This window comes from Mercenaria mercenaria, chromosome 16 (genome assembly GCF_021730395.1).
Source record: "Mercenaria mercenaria strain notata chromosome 16, MADL_Memer_1, whole genome shotgun sequence".
Classification (NCBI taxonomy): domain Eukaryota; kingdom Metazoa; phylum Mollusca; class Bivalvia; order Venerida; family Veneridae; genus Mercenaria; species Mercenaria mercenaria.
The window spans coordinates 30496856-30515457 of NC_069376.1; the positions used below are offsets into that span (position 1 = coordinate 30496856).

General features: G+C 33.3%; 1 protein-coding gene across 5 annotated transcripts in view; it reads right to left on the reverse strand.

Moving 5' to 3' along the window:
* Positions 1 to 4409: 4409 nt before the first annotated feature.
* LOC128549573 (uncharacterized) overlaps positions 4410 to 18602 on the reverse strand; it is a 33014-nt gene continuing 18821 nt past the window's right edge. For 3 of the 5 annotated variants that reach the window (XM_053526550.1, XM_053526551.1, XM_053526552.1), the window contains exons 3-11: positions 15884 to 15958; positions 13780 to 13857; positions 13210 to 13275; positions 12028 to 12076; positions 11143 to 11786; positions 8821 to 8990; positions 7684 to 8235; positions 6487 to 6871; positions 4410 to 5045 (exon numbers count right to left, since the gene is read on the reverse strand). In XM_053526550.1, the coding sequence (XP_053382525.1) occupies positions 6506 to 6871; positions 7684 to 8235; positions 8821 to 8990; positions 11143 to 11786; positions 12028 to 12076; positions 13210 to 13275; positions 13780 to 13857; positions 15884 to 15958 (2000 nt within the window). In that variant the 3' untranslated portion in view covers positions 4410 to 5045; positions 6487 to 6505. Of the gene's footprint in view, positions 5046 to 6486; positions 6872 to 7683; positions 8236 to 8820; positions 8991 to 11142; positions 11787 to 12027; positions 12077 to 13209; positions 13276 to 13779; positions 13858 to 15883; positions 15959 to 16829; positions 16856 to 18602 lie in introns of all 5 variants that reach the window. The other 2 variants (XM_053526554.1, XM_053526555.1) reach the window with 2 other exon arrangements.

The window sequence follows — 18602 nt, forward strand, 5'->3', positions numbered from 1 at the left end:
TTTTGTAATATATATACAACAAACATTGTTATTCTTATTGAACTGCTTTACGGTCAGTTGTCTAAACCATTGCCTGTGACCCGAAGGATTAGGGGAAATAGTTTTGACTTAAAGGCATTCAAGTGTTTTATTACAAGATGACGGAAAAGATCTAAAGCCCAGTAAAAATAAGTGTTGAGCTACAGACCAGTCAATAGCACAAACTATGAACTGTCGATTTATATAAGGGGTCATGCAATAATTTATGTTATTACTGGTCAGTGACATTTTCTGTCTTCTTAAGTGTAGACATATGTATAACAGTTGTAAGTAGAGTAAGACATAGAATAAAAAAAATTATTGTCACAGCAGTTGTGTATTATTCTTTTCTCCAAAACCATAGAGGGAAAAGTGCAGTGACAGCGAGTTTTATGTTTATTACACGACGAATTTTGACAGTTTCAACTCTTATTATTAATAATTTTCTTAAATGCATGTATTGCTTGCCGTGTTATATATTTTACCTGTGTTTCATTTCTTCCTATCAGTGAATTGTAATTCTGGAGGTGACGACCCACTTTGTGGCAGACACCCATATGAAAACTCAACGTGCGGAAACAACGCCCTCACAAATTTCCATTGTCCTTGGATGTGTAATATTGTCCATGTACGTAACACAAATAAAAATAATTACAATTAGATAGATGCAACTCTTATTCTTAGAACCATGATCATATTTCGAATTTAAACATTTGGAATTTTATACGTGAATTTCAGAAATTTTGACAGGATTTAGGAGGTAGGTTACCTTGTTACCAGGGTAAATTCAAATTAATTGAACCGCAGCAATTTTTTGTATTTTGTGTAATATGATGTTTTAACAGCTTCAATCTTAATTTCGTTTTTCTCTGGCCCTTCAAGTTCAATTTTTATCCAGATTTAAAGAACATGACCCTCCAAAGGTATTTTATAATGAAAGAAGAAGGAAAATACGGATATTTAACACTTTTCAGTGTATTTTAGTTTCACTGATATTCGTAGAAGTCTGCATAATTGATAATTTTACTAGTATGCGCGTTAGTTTTCTAATATAAGCTTAAAATATATGTCGCGGGGCTCGTGTTTCCATGGTAACGCATTTTCGCTCATTTTTAAACAACTATGTATAAAAACGGGGTGTTCGACGGCTTCAGTGCCATTCTGTTAATGACCAACATGGATCATTTGGATAATATTATATTAATTTAGCAAAATACCAAGCACTTTACACGGTACCCTATTTTTTTTAAAGTTTAAAGTAACCATGGCAACAGAGATGTTTAAAATAGCTTATATCTTGCTTTTTGTCGCAATTTCTTATAAAAAATATTGAATAAAATCATCTTTCTTGTTAATGTAGCTTCAAAACATATTATTTCAAACGTAAGTTATATTTTCGTGTTATTTGTATTTATTCAAACAAATTTCACAGCTTAAAATACTTACAGCAGTACCCTTCGTCTGGCATTTTTCATGGAAAAATCGTTCAGCATGTGCTATTATTCTCATGGATATTGTTGAAATGAAAATAAAAAATAGACCAGTGTCAACGCTTTTGAATTTTACATGTAGATATATAGGTCACGGGTTTCGTTTCCAGGGGAACATCAATTCAGTTCAAGAAATCACAATTTTCTACTGAAATCTGAACAATTTTAGAGCTTAGTTTTAGTATACAACTAACAAATTATCACCGAAAACTGAAAAATAGGTATTACAAATCAAACTGCAAGTTTTTTATTTGAAAATGGCCGTAACAAGTAACCTTTCACCCAACTATATTCCAAATAACATCGGTTACCATCATCCATTTTCTTACATTTCGCATAACATTTCAATATAACTACATAAAAGAAGCAAAATATTGATTGTTATTCAGAGCAAAAGACTCATAAAAAATATTTCAGCAAATAATAGTTCAGTTAAAGAAAATGCACAGAATTACGTACTTTCAAAATAAAAGCTATTAATTTTGCGCGGTAACTGACACGTAACGTCATGACGTTAATGACGTCATTTTAAGGCAACATTGTTTTGAAGCGTTTCTGCGGCAATTTATTCATTATTTCTGCACTATTAAACCATAAAGCATCAGATCGGAGACAGGTTCATGATTTGTTTTCAGAAGAATGGATATACAAACACATTTAGTTTGTCGTAAACGTCGTCGTAAATCGTCACGTTAGCTTCAGATTGGACATGCGCACATACAAATATTAAGATAACCTACCTCCTTAATGAAATGCAAAATCTTATTTACCTCATGAAATTCTTATTGATGCTGACGTATTAAATTTGGAAATATGTTTATAAGGAGTATATATAAATTGTCAGGACAAAATATAAAATCATTCTCTTCGCTCACATGCAAACTTGTTTCAGACGCTGATGTAAACTATACAGAGAGTAGTGTTTTGTTGCCATGGGAACGCGGCTTACCTGTATGCACAACGTCGACAGCGTCAACACAACATTATTTTCCGTTTCCGGCGTTGTTGCGACAACAAAAAGAACATTGTTAAACACCAGTACTAACAGAAACTACTTCCATAAGAATGCATCATCACGTGTTCTTCTGAACTGTCAGGGTTTATTGTTTTTGTTGTTGTCCTTAACAGCTTTCATATAGCTGTTTGACTGATTAACTGTTACAGTAATATAACTTTGAAATATTTGAAAGCCATTTAGATTCTATTTTTCACATGCTTGACCCTTGTAGGTGACATTGAGGCATTCCATATTTTTGGTATTACACTGATAATATTTATACGTGTGCGTCGTTTCTAAAATAGAAGACGTTGACTACATTGACATAAAAAGCTAGCATATGATACAAACTTCTTACATCTAAGTCTTTCCACATCTAATTTACATCAATCTTTGAATACACTTGCTAATCTATACAGCCTTGCATTTTATTATCTTCTTCAACTCATTTAATACATTCATCATGAAATTACACTTGTATAAGATCATCTATTGATTGTTATATATGTGTTACGTATAGGCTTTGGCCTATCTTAATACACGACTTAAGGATATTTGCAGCTTTTCATAGGTCAGTAAATTAACAACATCAAAAGTCTATTGTACTTTATTCTACCTGCTTCTTGTTCGTGCCATGCTGGGTTGTGAATGCTTGTTGTAATGGTCTTTCAAACAACGTTTAATGAGATGTGATGCATATGAATAGCGGGTAGGGATTTCTTAAGTTTCTCTATTCTTACTTCTAGCTTCTTACTTCTGTTTTGTCATAATTTTATGAAAAATACACTTAGAAATAGACCATTTTGTATATTTCTTTGGTAGTATTTCTTTGCAAAAATTAAGGCTTAAAGCCATGTAGAAGTATGAAATGGACAGTACTTTTTGACTTAAGGGTATGAGAAACATATCGGCTTTATAACGTAATTGTTTGATTTCAATATGTATAATAAATCGTCTCTCTGTATATTTCATGCTGTCTTTATAAAAGAACATTCAGTGAAGTCGGTGAAATTCCTTTGAGTGGAACGATATTCCAGTTGCTGTCATTTAATGTACTCTTTTTGTACGTAATATCAACTGTTCATTGTTAGGAATGTCAGTTAGTTCATATAAACATATATAAAGGAAAGGGAGGGATATATATGTATATATATAAATCTTGGCAAAAAATACATGTAGTATGAACGTCTATTTTAAAAATGTTCCGTTTAATAAAAATGAACATAATTATGTTGAAATTTAAGACAAAACCCACTATGACACTGTTAGAAAGGACTCTATCCTTACTTTTGTTTAAGTCTATCTGATCAATGTCTTATCAGTTCTTAAAGTAGAAAATGCAACGGATTTGTATACAAACACGATCTCTCCTATACATATAGTACGAACGTTTATTACAAACTTGCCGTTTGATAAAGATGCACATAATGCTGAATTGTAATATAAGACAAATTCCAACAATTTGAATACAAGATTGTTGAAATAGACTCTATCCCTTCTACTGTTGCAGTACGTCAGGTCACCTTCGTATCTACAATAATTCTATTTACCACTGCAGTAGTTTAATATGTTACAAAATCTTTAAAGGTTATAAGTAAAAGAAATCAGTTAACTGAATCCTAGATGAATATCAGCCAAAAGCTTCATCACTCATTAACAATTTTATCATATTTTAATCGGGAGAGACAAGTTTCCTATCCCTCTCTATAAAGTACGAAAGCGGAAGAGGGATATCTTATTTCTGACTTCTTACTTTACTTCTACTGCTTCTCCAGCGTGTCTCTAATTAGCTCAATGCATCTTGACATGTAATTTTCTGATTGTTGTGGAATTTTAATGTTGGAGATCAACGAGCATACAGAGCACGCCATAAACGCACTTGGTAACGTATACAGATGATGAAATATTGTTTCGTGTTTTATTTGAAAAAATGAACATGATGCGATGCATCGTGAAAAAACAAGGCACTTAAAAACATATTATTCTGACATAAATTCTGAAGCACACAAATAATGCCAAGACGTTTTTGAATACTGTTGTGTTCCGTAGGTCAAGATACAATATATACACGAACGAGTTTTCAAAAAGTTCAGTCATATTGTAACAACATATATTGTCCAGATAGAGTTTTACATTCATGCACGTCGTGTAAGACATATTATTCCGAACTGAATGTGAAAACGTATTAGTCAAAATGGCGTTACATGTTAAGTAATGACTGAAGGATAACATTTAAATGTATATGACAGGGATGGCAACAATAACATCGAACTCACTGAAAGGCTCAATGAGCGAGCGAGAAGTAGAAAATCGACTAGAAGGATTGCGAATATGATTGTTTATGAGCATGTATTGAGTCATACATAAATATCGAAAGAACTTGATGTAAGTGGCGTCTTGATCTGGATTCACTGCGTTACATCACTTATAGATTTAATGCAGTCTCTTCTTCTCTGTTGACCTTTCCGTGTTATCTTCTACATGTCTTTTTGCTTCTTCATCGTGTGCACCGAACAACGCAGACGGATCTTGTACATGTTCTGAAAGAAAATGGGTTTTGACGAATTATCATAAAATATAAATTGAATATATTCCAAGTGTTTTCACATGTATATGCTAGAATTTAATATATGCACGGATAAAATATCGCATCTTAGTCTTTTTTTTTCTGTGACGATGTTTGACCACTTTAACATCAGCCTAATTGTCCTAAGGCCCACTCGTATTAAAGTAAACATTTATAGCAATACTACCACCTACAGAAGATCTGTAAGTCTGAAAACCCATGTTCATAGCAGATGACAACACATATTCGACATTAATGGCATATCTTGCAAATCTTTACTTTTCGCGACAAGTTTAATTGCTCAAATTTTCCCTTCATGGAATAAGACTTGGTGCACGGCTGTCATACAAAGATCTAAGTACAAACAGTCTTTTCACAAATTAATACCATGGGATGTTTTCCTGTCACAGCATTGGCAATTTACGTTGAGGTTTGTTTTTAATAAAGAGACAATGGGAACCTTCTGTTGAAATGTTTGATTTATTACGGGCGGGGGGGGGGGGGGGGGGGGGGGGGAAGGTGGAGTTGGGTGAACCGTGGAAAAACAAGAAAATTATTTACCATATGATATTATATATGTAACATTATTCAAAGACTTTAGCATTACTCGTCCTCCGCCCCTAATGTATGTGAGGAAGTTTAAAGCGATATGAAATTACACGTTCTTGGAAACGTTAATTTGAAAGAAAACATCTAATTCAAAATTTAAAGATGTCATTAAGTCGTACTTACTAAACATTATTTCCGCCCGGAATAACAGAATTATACCCGTCTTACCTGTTTATGAGTATTTGACTGTTTCTTTTTCACTTAAGCAAGTTCAGGTACGTGTTTACCAGACAAATTACTTGCCGTGATATTTGTCCGCCCGATTTGTTATCACTTTTAGAAGTTCAGTTTGTTTGATAATTATTCCTTTTTTTTTTTGTTAGGTACAGAGGCAGCTACTTTCTTGTGTGAATTGCCGATCCACCTTATTCAAGAACAAGATGGAGACAAGTACGATGCAAATATCTAAGTCAATTTCTTTTCGTTTATTAAATGCCCGTTTACAATTCTGTTGCCCCAATACCGCGTTTTTACACCAAAGAATAAAAGTTAATTGTATGACAATAACTGTTTCATATTTTACACATTTTACTGATCATGTTTCGGAAACACATGTTTCCTGATTAGGATAGGATGTCACAAGGATCTATAGAACTATCGCGTCCATAAGTGTAATATAAAACTGCATCACTAGGTATTTAAGCAACATTAAAACTTGAACAGAAACAATCTTCTTAACTGTTTGAAGGAAATATAATTACTTACAACAGCTCAAGCCATTGTCGATTATGATAAAGAGTTTACAACTATTTTTTTAAAGTTTTCATTTGTTATCAAATTCTTCATAAAAAAGGTCAGTTATTTACCGGAGGTTGCTTTATAATATTATGTTTCCGTGCCTTCTAACAAAAACGTCCCATTTGTCCGCTGTTCTAGAGTCTGCAATCCGCTTGACAGAGGAAGGGTCAGATATTTTCTTTTTACTTTAGGGTCCTTTTGTGCAACAGTGTCGTTTGTTGAACCCATCAGCATAGATATAACTCTTACTTTTTTCCCATTTGATTCATCGATACAAACAATGGCTCCGCTGTCGCCCGGTTCTGCCAGTACCGCATTAGGCTTACCCTTGGCAATAGATCCGTCTTGTACTTCGATATATGACTCTGTGCTATCAGGATAATGGAAGTCTGGTATATTTATTTTGCCTATACCTGGTTTAGAGTGTGCGCCCCATAAGTGAATGGTCTGACCCTGTGAATGTAAATTATACACTTTTCAACAGGAAGTTTACATTAAGTTACCAGCGGCGATCTATAATTACCTAGAACTTTATAATAGTTAAGAAACAAGTTAAATATTAGAACATGTCTTTAGATGCTGTCAATTTGTTTAAAAGCAACTATCTCATCATTCATATTTTATGTACCGGTCCTTGCGTGTCCTCGATAAGCAATATACACAATGTCATTGATTTGATTTTCTTCATTAATCATATTTCCGCACAAAAGTTAAAGGTTACAATATAAGACTATAAGACATCGTTAATACTATAACAATAAGTATTTATGTCGAGGAGAGAGAACTTTCTACACTATCACCAAATTGTTAAAATGAGCAATATTTCAGTTGTATTTTGACACCCTTATTTCTAAATTCTTTATTAGGCAATGTCAATGCCCAAGGGAATAAAATGTCGAACATTTTCGCAGGTATAATATAAATGATATACCTCATGTGCACTATTATGCACAACCCTTAGCCATCGAATGTTAGAAATACTTATATTAGAATTTTATAGAAAACCTGTGTATGTTAACTTTTTTTCTCCTGTCCCGTCATAGCTCTTACTGTTATTTTGTTGGATGGCAAAGGTAAACCAACCTGATTGTGTTCCATGTGCACTATTATAATGAAGTAAATTGCTTTCAAATTATGAAACATTAAGAAAAAATGACCTCACAATCCCTCACACAATTAACAAGAGTATACGATATCCACATAATAGCTCATAATTGTTGAACGTTACCAAATTAACGCGTAATTAATATTATGAAAGTGGTTACCTGAAGTAAAGTGTTGTCGCGATCGTCCACTATGTGCAACTCTGCAGGAACCTTTTCCTCTTTCATATTTTTAAATTGTTTGTCACAGCTTGAAATACATTGGCTGTTAATTCTTGCCGCGGCAATATCGTGACCACCATCAACATACGTATCAGACAAAAGTATTCCAAAGCTTTCTAGTTTCTGATCCTTATCTTTGACGTATATTTCAGGGGAACATCCTTGCGCAACGTGTTTTGAAAACAGTGCGCATAGAGAAGATTCATTATCTTTTTCATGAATTGCAAAACATCCGAGTGAACCCATTTTAGTGCCGGTTTCACATTTTGCAGCAATATTTGCACCAACATAATTGTACTGATCGAGACTCGGGGAGACAAAGTTAAACCTTATATCAGTAATTCCATAATTACTTAACATTTTCTGAATTCGTTTCTCACGATCAGAATTCTCCTCAGGTGTTGGCAATTCTTCCACATCGACATGAAAACTTTTAAGTCTGTAGCCACATCCTTTAACAGATTTGTCTTTTGTGAAAAGCATTTGCGATACCTGCGAAAAATTACATGGGAAACGGTATTTAGCTGCCAATAAGGTTACACAATTAACATATTTTATTGTATAATATCCTACCAGGTATTTGGGTTTTAAGTATGATTTCGATTTATATTTCAAATTCAAATCAGAATAGTTATCTTTGTTCCACTGAATCAAGCCCGAACTAGAATTTGAACATATATAGATGCGGCGACAGTGTCTAGCAACAACAAATCCTATGACACTTTCACCACAAATATCATCTTAAATAATGCTAAAGAGAAATAGATCTTTATTGCGTTTCATCGATGATTTTGATGAAACGCTTAAATACGTTTTCACAATGTACATAAAGCTCAGCCTGCTATTAGCTTTAATCAATTTTAGAAGATTTGAACTTACATCGACATAGCGACAGTTCCTAGCAACAAGCCGTTCAGTGGTAATTTTGTATTGTAATATGCGTTGATAAAATGCAATGTTCTTTCAGTATGCACTACAAGTTTTATTTAAAAACTTTATTCCTACTATTTAGATAGTATAGTCCGCTTTCTAAATTACCTTCGTCTATATCGTTAAATATCCTGAAAAAACCTATACCTTTTTAATAACATGACTATTCTTGCGACACATTTGTAATCGTTTTAGATCTTTTCCTTTGATCTGGCTTTTTGAAATCACAGCAACCATTTCTTCGAACAAGTCCTCGATATTGTCCCTCTGTTGCTTACACTTTTCAAAGACAATGTCATCAGGGATAATGTTACACTCTACAAAGTAGATGAACTGATTTCATATTTTGTACTTAAAACCGTTAGGTAGACAGGTTAAAATTACATTTGAAATGAGATAACAAATACTTTTCAAATAACAATATTCTACAAACTACAAAAATAAAGAAGAAGCCACCTCTTTGCGTATCCGCCACTATCTTTGAATTGGCTTTTTGAAATGACAGCGATCATTTCTTCGAATAAGTTCTCGATAGTGTACCTCTGTTGCTTATATTTTACTACAAACTACAAAAATGAATAAGATACCCCCACCTTTTTGTGTATCCACCAGTTTTTGATTTTGAACGGCTGTATTAGAAACAATAATTGCAGAACGACCAGATATTACAATAATACTTCTGTAACAATGCATAGTCCAAGTTCAAGAAGACTTCTATTAAGCCTATTATCCATCTATGATTATTCAAATATTTTCTGCTAACCCTCCGTGAATATGATCCATAAAAGTCAAGCTATAGATTGTTGTATATATCATCCTATCGACTGTATAATGAAAATATAATACAATCTTTAAGAAGATCTTTTAAAAACATAGAACACAACTAAGAACAAGGAAGACAGCAGACACAGTTTGGCTAATTTCAAGAGAGGCAATGAAATGTGCAGCGACCCTCAGACTCATTAGACCAGGCTTCAGCGAACACCTATTATAGTTAAACGGAAAGTAATTCATATATCAGGACACAGTGTTAAAGACCACGAAGACTTTTTACTGCCTCCAAATTGCATCACCGAAGTTTCTACTGAAACGAGTATAGCGATTAACGGGACTGATAGATCGTAACCGGTACTGGAATAATCAAACACACCGATATTTATAAAGTGATTATATATACTACAAAAATGTTAATAAACTTATAGAAATAATGCAATTACGTTAAAATCAAAGAATACAATGCAAAGTGCAAATTTAAGGATCACAAGTTAAAGTATACATAATGTATTATTGAATAACTATTACACAGTGTAGAAAATATCTCAATTGGTCGCCGAGATTAAATATACGTCCATATTGATAAGATAATATTTTGGTCCTGGTTGGTCACTGATAAGATCACAGGTTCACCTCTTTAACCCAATGTGAAGTAAAATGCTTTTTGCAAACGACAACCGGTAGAATACACTTATGTCCTACGAAGTTGTATGGTATATTATTGTACATAATCATAAATACTAGCGTTGTGACTTTCCACAATTTGTTGCATTGTCGTCATGCAACAGTTCTATATAGCTTCGTCAAAGGAATTTGTATGCAAATGCATTTATCTTGTATTTACATTAACACTATTTGTTCCGTAGAAAATTATGACGCTCAATTCGTATGATCCAAAAACGAAACGGAGACAACGTTGCGATATCGCCGCTTTGTGACAGAGTACCGTTATGTAATGACGGCGCCCACGTGTAGCCAGGAAAAACTTTTATTTGATTCCGCAGTTGTTCTGTTTTATGGCATGAAAATCTTGGAAGATGATTATAATGTAAAATGCAACACAAATATGTGCAAAGTTTAGAAAAAAGCCTTGCTATATTAGTAATAAATGGAAATAACTTAATGTAACTGCTGTCAATAATTTCTCATGAACACCGAAACAAAGTATTTAATAAGTATCTATCGGAACTGGATGATTAACATTTCTGGAATATTGACATACAAATAAAATATCAATTAAATAAATTACAATCATTAAGAAGATGGCGATTTTTTTTTTATCTCAGGCTGCATTCATTCATATCTTCGCTAATGCAGTACTAAATAATTCTGAATAATGCATATTGTAAACATAAAAAAAAAACTTCAGTTTATTTCATGTGTGTAAACTGGCTTTAAATTACTAGAAACACAAATCTTTAAACTGATTTGTAGGCATATACAGATAGATAACAAGCAAATAAAATAATCTATTTATTGATTCATTTCAGCGCGTGGCACTAGCAAGATATAATATAAATTTGAGAACTTTAAGATTTATGCTAGTTATAATCAGTAGTAAACATAGACCTTTGTAGTACATTGCTTGTGTAGATCTACATGAATGAAATGTTGTCTTATTAGTTTATACTTTATACAAATTTCATAGATCATGATTGGGAAAGGTTTTAAATACAAAAGCACAATACTTATTACCTCTTGACTCGTCGTGGTAAGTTTGTTCAATGTGCTCACTCTGAGTTTTCTCGTCGTTTTGATAAACGCTATCAATTTCAGCAACGTCTTTTGTCTCCTTTATCAGATTTTGTGATTTTTTATCAATAGCGTCGATTACACGGCTGAGAAATTCGCATTCTTCTATAAGCGGTTCAAACAAGACGTATTCAATAACGCTTCTTGTTTTCAATCGTAATGTATCGTCCGTATGTTGCGGAGATCTGTTTTCGTTTTTAAAGCAGTCCAAGCCGTCTTCCCTGAAGAGAACCATATCTAAACCGTGCATTGATTTTATCATTCTTGCACTACAAGAATCAATGACTATTCCTTTGACTTTCGATGAACTATCTTTTGTATACATGGTATCTGCAGAAATTTTCCAATATCTTAATTCTTTTTTCTGAATAGTCACTTTGGGTGGTATTAATGATTTGATATCGTGATTGGTGGGATTAATATAAATGTCTATTTCGTGCAAATCGATCATGATCTCTTCTCCATGCTGCCTTAAACCCGTGTCCATTTCAAGTCCTTCACAATAGCTCAATAGGTTCTTTATGCTAATTTGTGACTGAAATAACTCTGGCCAACATAATATAGAAACTTGATAATGTTGCAACAATCTGAAATGTGAGAAGCCTAAATTTCTACAATATTTTTAACATGGGTGTGCATATAAATGTAAAAGCAATGTTGCGTAATGGTTGTTACTATATTTTCAATTAGAGTATCTGTAAGTGTTTATAAAGTCCTATATTTGAATAATTTGAAATACCTATTAAAATAGATAATGCCTTATTCAGGCTAAGTGCTGCTTCCGTTTATATAAATATCTGATATTTGAATTATATACAGAATAACAACCTTTGGCATTTTCCTGTATCAGCAGCCGCAGCTAGTTGTTGAATATTTTCTGTAAATACAAAGCCGTAAAGCAAGATGATACTATCTGCATACATAGAAAGAAAGCAGATTTTACTTCTGCGTTCACAAATCTTTGGAATATTATGTTTTTCAAAAATACGATCGCATAATTTTATTTAATTAATGCAGTACTTCAGACTAATCTGAACAGCCCGCCCGCTTAGCTCAATAGGTAGAGCTTTGGTCTACGGATCGCGGGGTCGTGAGTTCGATCCTCGCGCGGGGCGTATGTTCTCCGTGACTATTTCATAAACGACATTGTGTCTCAAATCATTAATCCTCCACCTCTGATTCATGTAGGAGAGTTGGCAGTTACTTGCGGAGAACAGGTTTGTTCTGGTACAGAATCTAGGAACATTGGTTAGGTTAACTGCCCGCCGTTACATGACTGAAATACTATTGAAAAACGGCGTTAAATCCAAAACAAACAAAAACAAATAAATCAGACAAATCCGATGGCTGAGACTTGACTAACAACTCCGAATGACACTGTATGTGCTGGTCTTGAATCCATTCATTATAAAATCTATAGGTGTATCCTCCGGACGCATGACATGAGACTAAACAAAATAATATGAGAAATGGTTTGATTGAGTCTGTTCATTGTAATGAAATATTTACCCTAACAACGGCTTAATCTAAACTCTTTTTGCAAAAGCATTAAAAGCATTCCACGATTCTGTCCCATAAAAATTAACATGTTTGCCTCGTAGCATTGCAATACGTTTCTAACTACCCTGTTGTTATTAAATCGATGCTACATCATTCAATATGTGAACTCCGCGTAGCATGTCTATAAGAACAGACCCCGTCTGCCTCTAATATGCAAATGTATTGTACATCGTATAACTACTAATAGGTGTAAGAAGGTGCGACATTGTTTTCATGAGTGCTCATTGAACATCCGTTATCTATAAACGCAATAAATGTCACATGATATCAAATAAATTTACAACAATCTTGTGTTCTAGTATTGCTTGAAAAGCTATCTGATTAACAAATGGTTACAAGAGACACAAAGAAAAAAACTTAACGTGATTACTAAAATACGGTTTATGTACGCACAGTTTTTAAAAGTGTAAATGGTAGTGCATTGTCCTATCAAATATGAAAGGTATATACCTCCAACATCTGGAATATAATATACATCTCTGTGATTATCTAAAACCATGCTAGTGTCTACCTGCCCTGTAATAATACAAAAATATGTAATGTTTTCCGTTCCGACATACAGTGTGATTCCTTCACATAATAGCTGTGCACTTAAAAACCGAGATACCAGACTGTTAGTAGATCATATATTGACGAAAAAACAACAAGAACTATTTATGTCTCGCATTAAAACACCGATAGAAAAATATTAAAAACCATGTGTTCTTCTAATATTAGTTTGCATGAAGTAACTTGCCGATAATGCTCAGAATTTAAGAACATAATGTAAGTGTGTACATCAGAACCGGCGTTGAACAGGGACGGGGATCGTTTTCAGTTACCGCACATATGGAACAAAGCTTTAACATCACTCACACCCTCGGGTGATGTTAATCTTAATCCCAGTCAATGTAAAGAAAATCAGTTGGCTGACGAAGTCCATAGTAGATTGATGAAAGCTCCCAAGGTTAGCTTTCAATACATGTGTGTGTGTGAAATTAATAAAATATAAACAATTTGATACTAATGAACGTGCCTGACCTTTTGAAATCGGACATCTGCAGTGTGCTTTAACTACTTCTGACAACGGCCTTTTGCTAAATGAGGGATCATTTTCACCTGAAATTAAAAAATAGACAGCGGCTACAGTGCAATGCACTAACATTAAGAATATTTTCTATTTAAAATATTAAACAGGTAAGTTTAATCAAATATGATTTTAAAAACAACTTAATAAGGACTTAATAAAAGTTATGGAGCAAGAGGTTTTCGTATACAGTCTTAGATATATAATAGAACTCTATAATAGCATACTCATTGTAACGAACTGTCTTAAACTGCAAGCTGTTTTAACATAGTCGACCTGGTCCAGTATTTTTTAAACAGAGCTGATGAGAAAATTGTCGCACTATTTTCATACGACACCTTATGAGTCAAACCTTAAGGGTTGAGACACACCGGTCAAATGTAGATGCAATAATACCAGCTTTTTAGCTCACCAGAGCACAACGTGCTCAAGGTGAGCTATTGTGACCGGTCATTATCCGGCGTCCGTCGAAGTGCGTCGTCCGTCGTGCGTCGTCCGTCGTCCGTCAACATTTGCCTTGTGAACACTATAGAGACCACATTTTTAATCTAATCTTTATGAAACTTGGTCAGAATGTTTGTCTTGATAATTTCTAGGTCAGGTTCGAAACTGGGTTATGTGGAGTCAAAAACTATGTCAGTATGTCAAATCATATGAAAAGCTTTTGAACACTCTAGAGACCGCATTTTTGATCTAATTTTTATGAAATTTAGTCAAAATGTTAGTCATGTTGATTTCTAGGTCAAGTTCGAAACTGGGTTATGTGGAGTTAACAACTAGGTCAGTAGATTAGATCAAAGGAAAAGGTTGTGAACACTCTAGAGACCACATTGTTGACCCAATCTTTATGAAACGTTGTCAGAACGTTAGTCTTGATGATCTCTAGGTAAAATGTAAAACTGGATTATGTGGGCTAAAAAACTAGGTCAGTAGGTCAGATCAAAGGAAAAGCTTGTGAACACTCTAGAGACCACATTTTTGACCCAATCTTTATGAAACTTAGTCAGAATGTTTGACTTGATGATCTCTAGATCAAGTTTGAAACTAGATTATGTGGGGTTAATAACTAGGTCAGTAGGTTAGATCAAAGGAAAAGCTTGTGAACACTCTAGAGACCACATTTTTGACCCAATCTTTATGAAACTTGGTCAGAATGCCTTCCTCATTTCTAGGTCAAGTAGGAATCTGGGTCATGTGAGGTCAAAAGCTAGGTCACTAGGCCAGATCAAAGGAAATTCTTTTCAACACTCTAGAGACCACTATTTAAGGTTGGATCTCATAGGAATTAGTCAGAATGTTTGTTTTGATAATCTATAGGTCAAGTTCGAATCTGGGTCATATGGGGTCAAAGTCTAGGTCACCGGCCAAATCAAAGGAAAAGCTTGTGAACACTCTAGAGGCCACAGTTGTAACCAAATCTTTACGAAATTTAGTCAGAATGTTTGTCTTGATGATCTTTAGGTCAAGTTCAACTCTTGGTCATGCGGGGTCAAAAACTAGGTCAGTATGCCAGATCAACTCTGGTGAGCGATGGATAGGGCCATCATGGCCCTCTTGTTAAATCTGTTTTTTTCCATGTGGCGTAGATAAATATCAGTGTTATCAGAATTACAGAATGGAAGACAGTACCAGTTAAAAGGTACGGAGAGCTGTGGGATTGATATTTTTCAAACTGAATCGTTGCATATTTATAGGTTTTTATTTATGATTGAATCTAAATACGAACTGAAAGTCTAAATAATCGTAGTTCACTCAGTGTCTCCTTATCATATTTTCTGTCTATAACTGCAATAATTTTGCACATCAACATGTTTAAAGCTATGTCATATTACTGAAAAAAAAAAAAAAAAAAACATAAAAAGATACGTGTTCGCGATAATTTGAAAACTGCAACTTTAGAAATAATTTTGTTTTCTATTTTCCTTTTTTTCTACATAGTGTTTAAAACAAAAATGAAATCAACTTCTTCTTAAAAGCTTTGCTCTCTTCCACAATTCAAATATGTTTTTGTTACAGTTATAGCACTAGAACAAGTAATTTAAGATTCCCTGTACGTACCTTGTGCGCCGGAAGTCGAGATCACTTTTATGGAATTTACTGACCAAGGTCTTCTACTTTTACTGCTCACTTTTCCTGACACGATACACAATTGAATAAGAAACGCAAAGTATGGCATTGACACAATTGGGCAATTTGAAAGAAAATCCTTCGAATGAGTCATAATGAAATCCAGTTAGCTGACTACAAACCTTATTAGTTTCTGTATTCCGAGGCACTTGACGGAATTTCGTCGATTGACTCTAAGATATAAATAATTGCTAACAAAAAGTACCTACAAGGAACTGCGTTTTCACATTTCATTTCACTCGGGACTGGATTTTATTTTTATAAAATACGTGTAAAATACAATAGTTGTGAAGAGTAACATAATGTTTTCATTCCAAATTGAGATGAATCAGAAGAATCAAGTTTTTCTTTCGCTCATGATATTCTATACTTTTTATATGTTATTCCTGACACGTAAAAATTTAAAAAAAAAAAAGAAGTGAAAAAATCACAAGAAATCTATTCAATTGACATATACATAGTAGGTTTTCAACAGCTTGAGACTTCTAGTAAAGCTACGTCTAAAGGTTACAATTACATGTTACTTTATAGACTACAGGTAATAGAAAAAACAAAACATCTACTAGTAACAATAACAAAGTTTATAATAAGTCGAATACATTGAAGATGTTTATTAGCCATTAAGTCCAAATCTAATATTGAAGAATAGGAATAGTATAAATTCTGTCCTGGTCAACTTTAAATTCAATTAATCTTGATTCCAAACTCACAAAGACTCCAAACTAAATTAAGCATATTAAAAGAATACAAATTCTCTCTTCAAAGATAAATATATACGTTAAAAAGTTAATTTAAATCCACCAAATGTTAAATTTCCAAACTGGTACTTTTTGTTTTAAAGAAGTATATGAAAGATTATCAGTAATATCTTGCTTACATTTCTTTTTGCCCTCAAACAACTTCCTGTTAAAAAGAACAAGGGAAATTTCTTCAGCATTTTCACGTATCATTAAGAATAAAATAAAAAGATTCTCGAAACAGCCAGAATTATACAGAGTTGAAAATTATGTTAACACCTTGTTTATCAACATTAATGATGGAACCTTCTGGAAAACCATAGACTATAAATAACTTACTGACATACATGATGTCTCAAAACTTGGTTATACAATAACAATTAGTCATCTGTTCTAAAAAGTGAACGACTATCTTTTAACAGGAATTTTTAACAGGGTAACCATCGGCTAAGGGACATTTTTCACACCACATATCGCATGCCAATGCAACATCTTCTTCTTCTAGGTAAATGAGACAACATTCTACCAATTTATGTAAATCACAATCATATATCATATATTTCATAAAGAAGCTTTGTAGTAAGATTGTCTAGAAATCAATAATTGTTGAATGCTTTCAAATGTTAATGTCTGTAATGTGACGATTTATTGTGATTTTAGTTATAATTTGGTCAGAAAAAATATAATGAGATATGTAATCATACTTAAGGAGGTAATTAATAAACAATTGCAATACATGACATTTATATTGCAATACATGACATTTATATGGTACAAATTAAACTTGACTTTTAAATTACACACCAGACCAGGTTAATACCAGTGTTGGTCAATGTAGAGCTGCCCTACATTTCAACCTAATGTATTTCAATCATAATAATGATGAATTTACCTATATATAACAAAAAGTTATAAATTGTGCATAAGTCTGCATTCTGGGAGTCTACAATTATTAAAGCTTTTTGCATGATACTTATAAAACTTGACTTTTAAATTTCACACCAGAGAAGGTTAGTACAAGTGCTGGTCAATGTAGAGCTGCACTAGTCTACATTATTTCTACCTAATGTATTACACTCATAATACTGATGCATATGCCTATAGATACCAAAGAGTTATGAATTGTGGCTAGTATTACATCCTGGGAGTCTACAATTATTGAAAGCTTTTCTATGGTACTTATGAAACTTGACTCTTAAACTGAACACCAGAGAAGACTAATACCAGTGTTGGTCAATGTAGAGTTGCACTACATTTCAACCTATGAATTACAATCATAATAAACTGCATTCATAAAGTTGAAATTGTGCCTAAGTTTGCATTCTGTAAGTCTACAATTTTCAAAAGCTTTTTATATTTATAAATACCAATAATTTGACTTTATACATATCTTTTTTAAATTAATGGTTAAACTGAGATAAAACCGTATGTATTGTACTTAATAATAAGAGAAGTTACTTCAAGTTTCAAAAAAAGAAGAAAGTTAACTTGTGTACCTGTGACCTTGACATTTGCACATAACCTATTGTCTTATAATGACAAGTTTTTATTCCAAATTGTTTAAATATTAATAGCCGCCGGTTTCTTTTTGCCACGCCGGTATTTGGCAAATTCAGCCCATATTTATACGAGCTTTACAAAAATGAAAATTGCCTTAAATTGTTACATTAACCCACCTATTTTAAAGTTAGTATGTTTTGATATGATATCATTACTAGTTTTTTGTTAATCAGTACGAGAAAATTACATTTGCCATGGCAAAAGCGGTTTTGCCATGGCAAATCGGTCTTTTGCCATGGCAAAATATCTTGCCATGGCAAAATTATTTTGCCATGGCAAGAAAATTCATGATTTTGCCATGGCAAAATTGCCATGGCAATTGTTTTTTCATTTTTCTTAAAAAGTGATTTTAA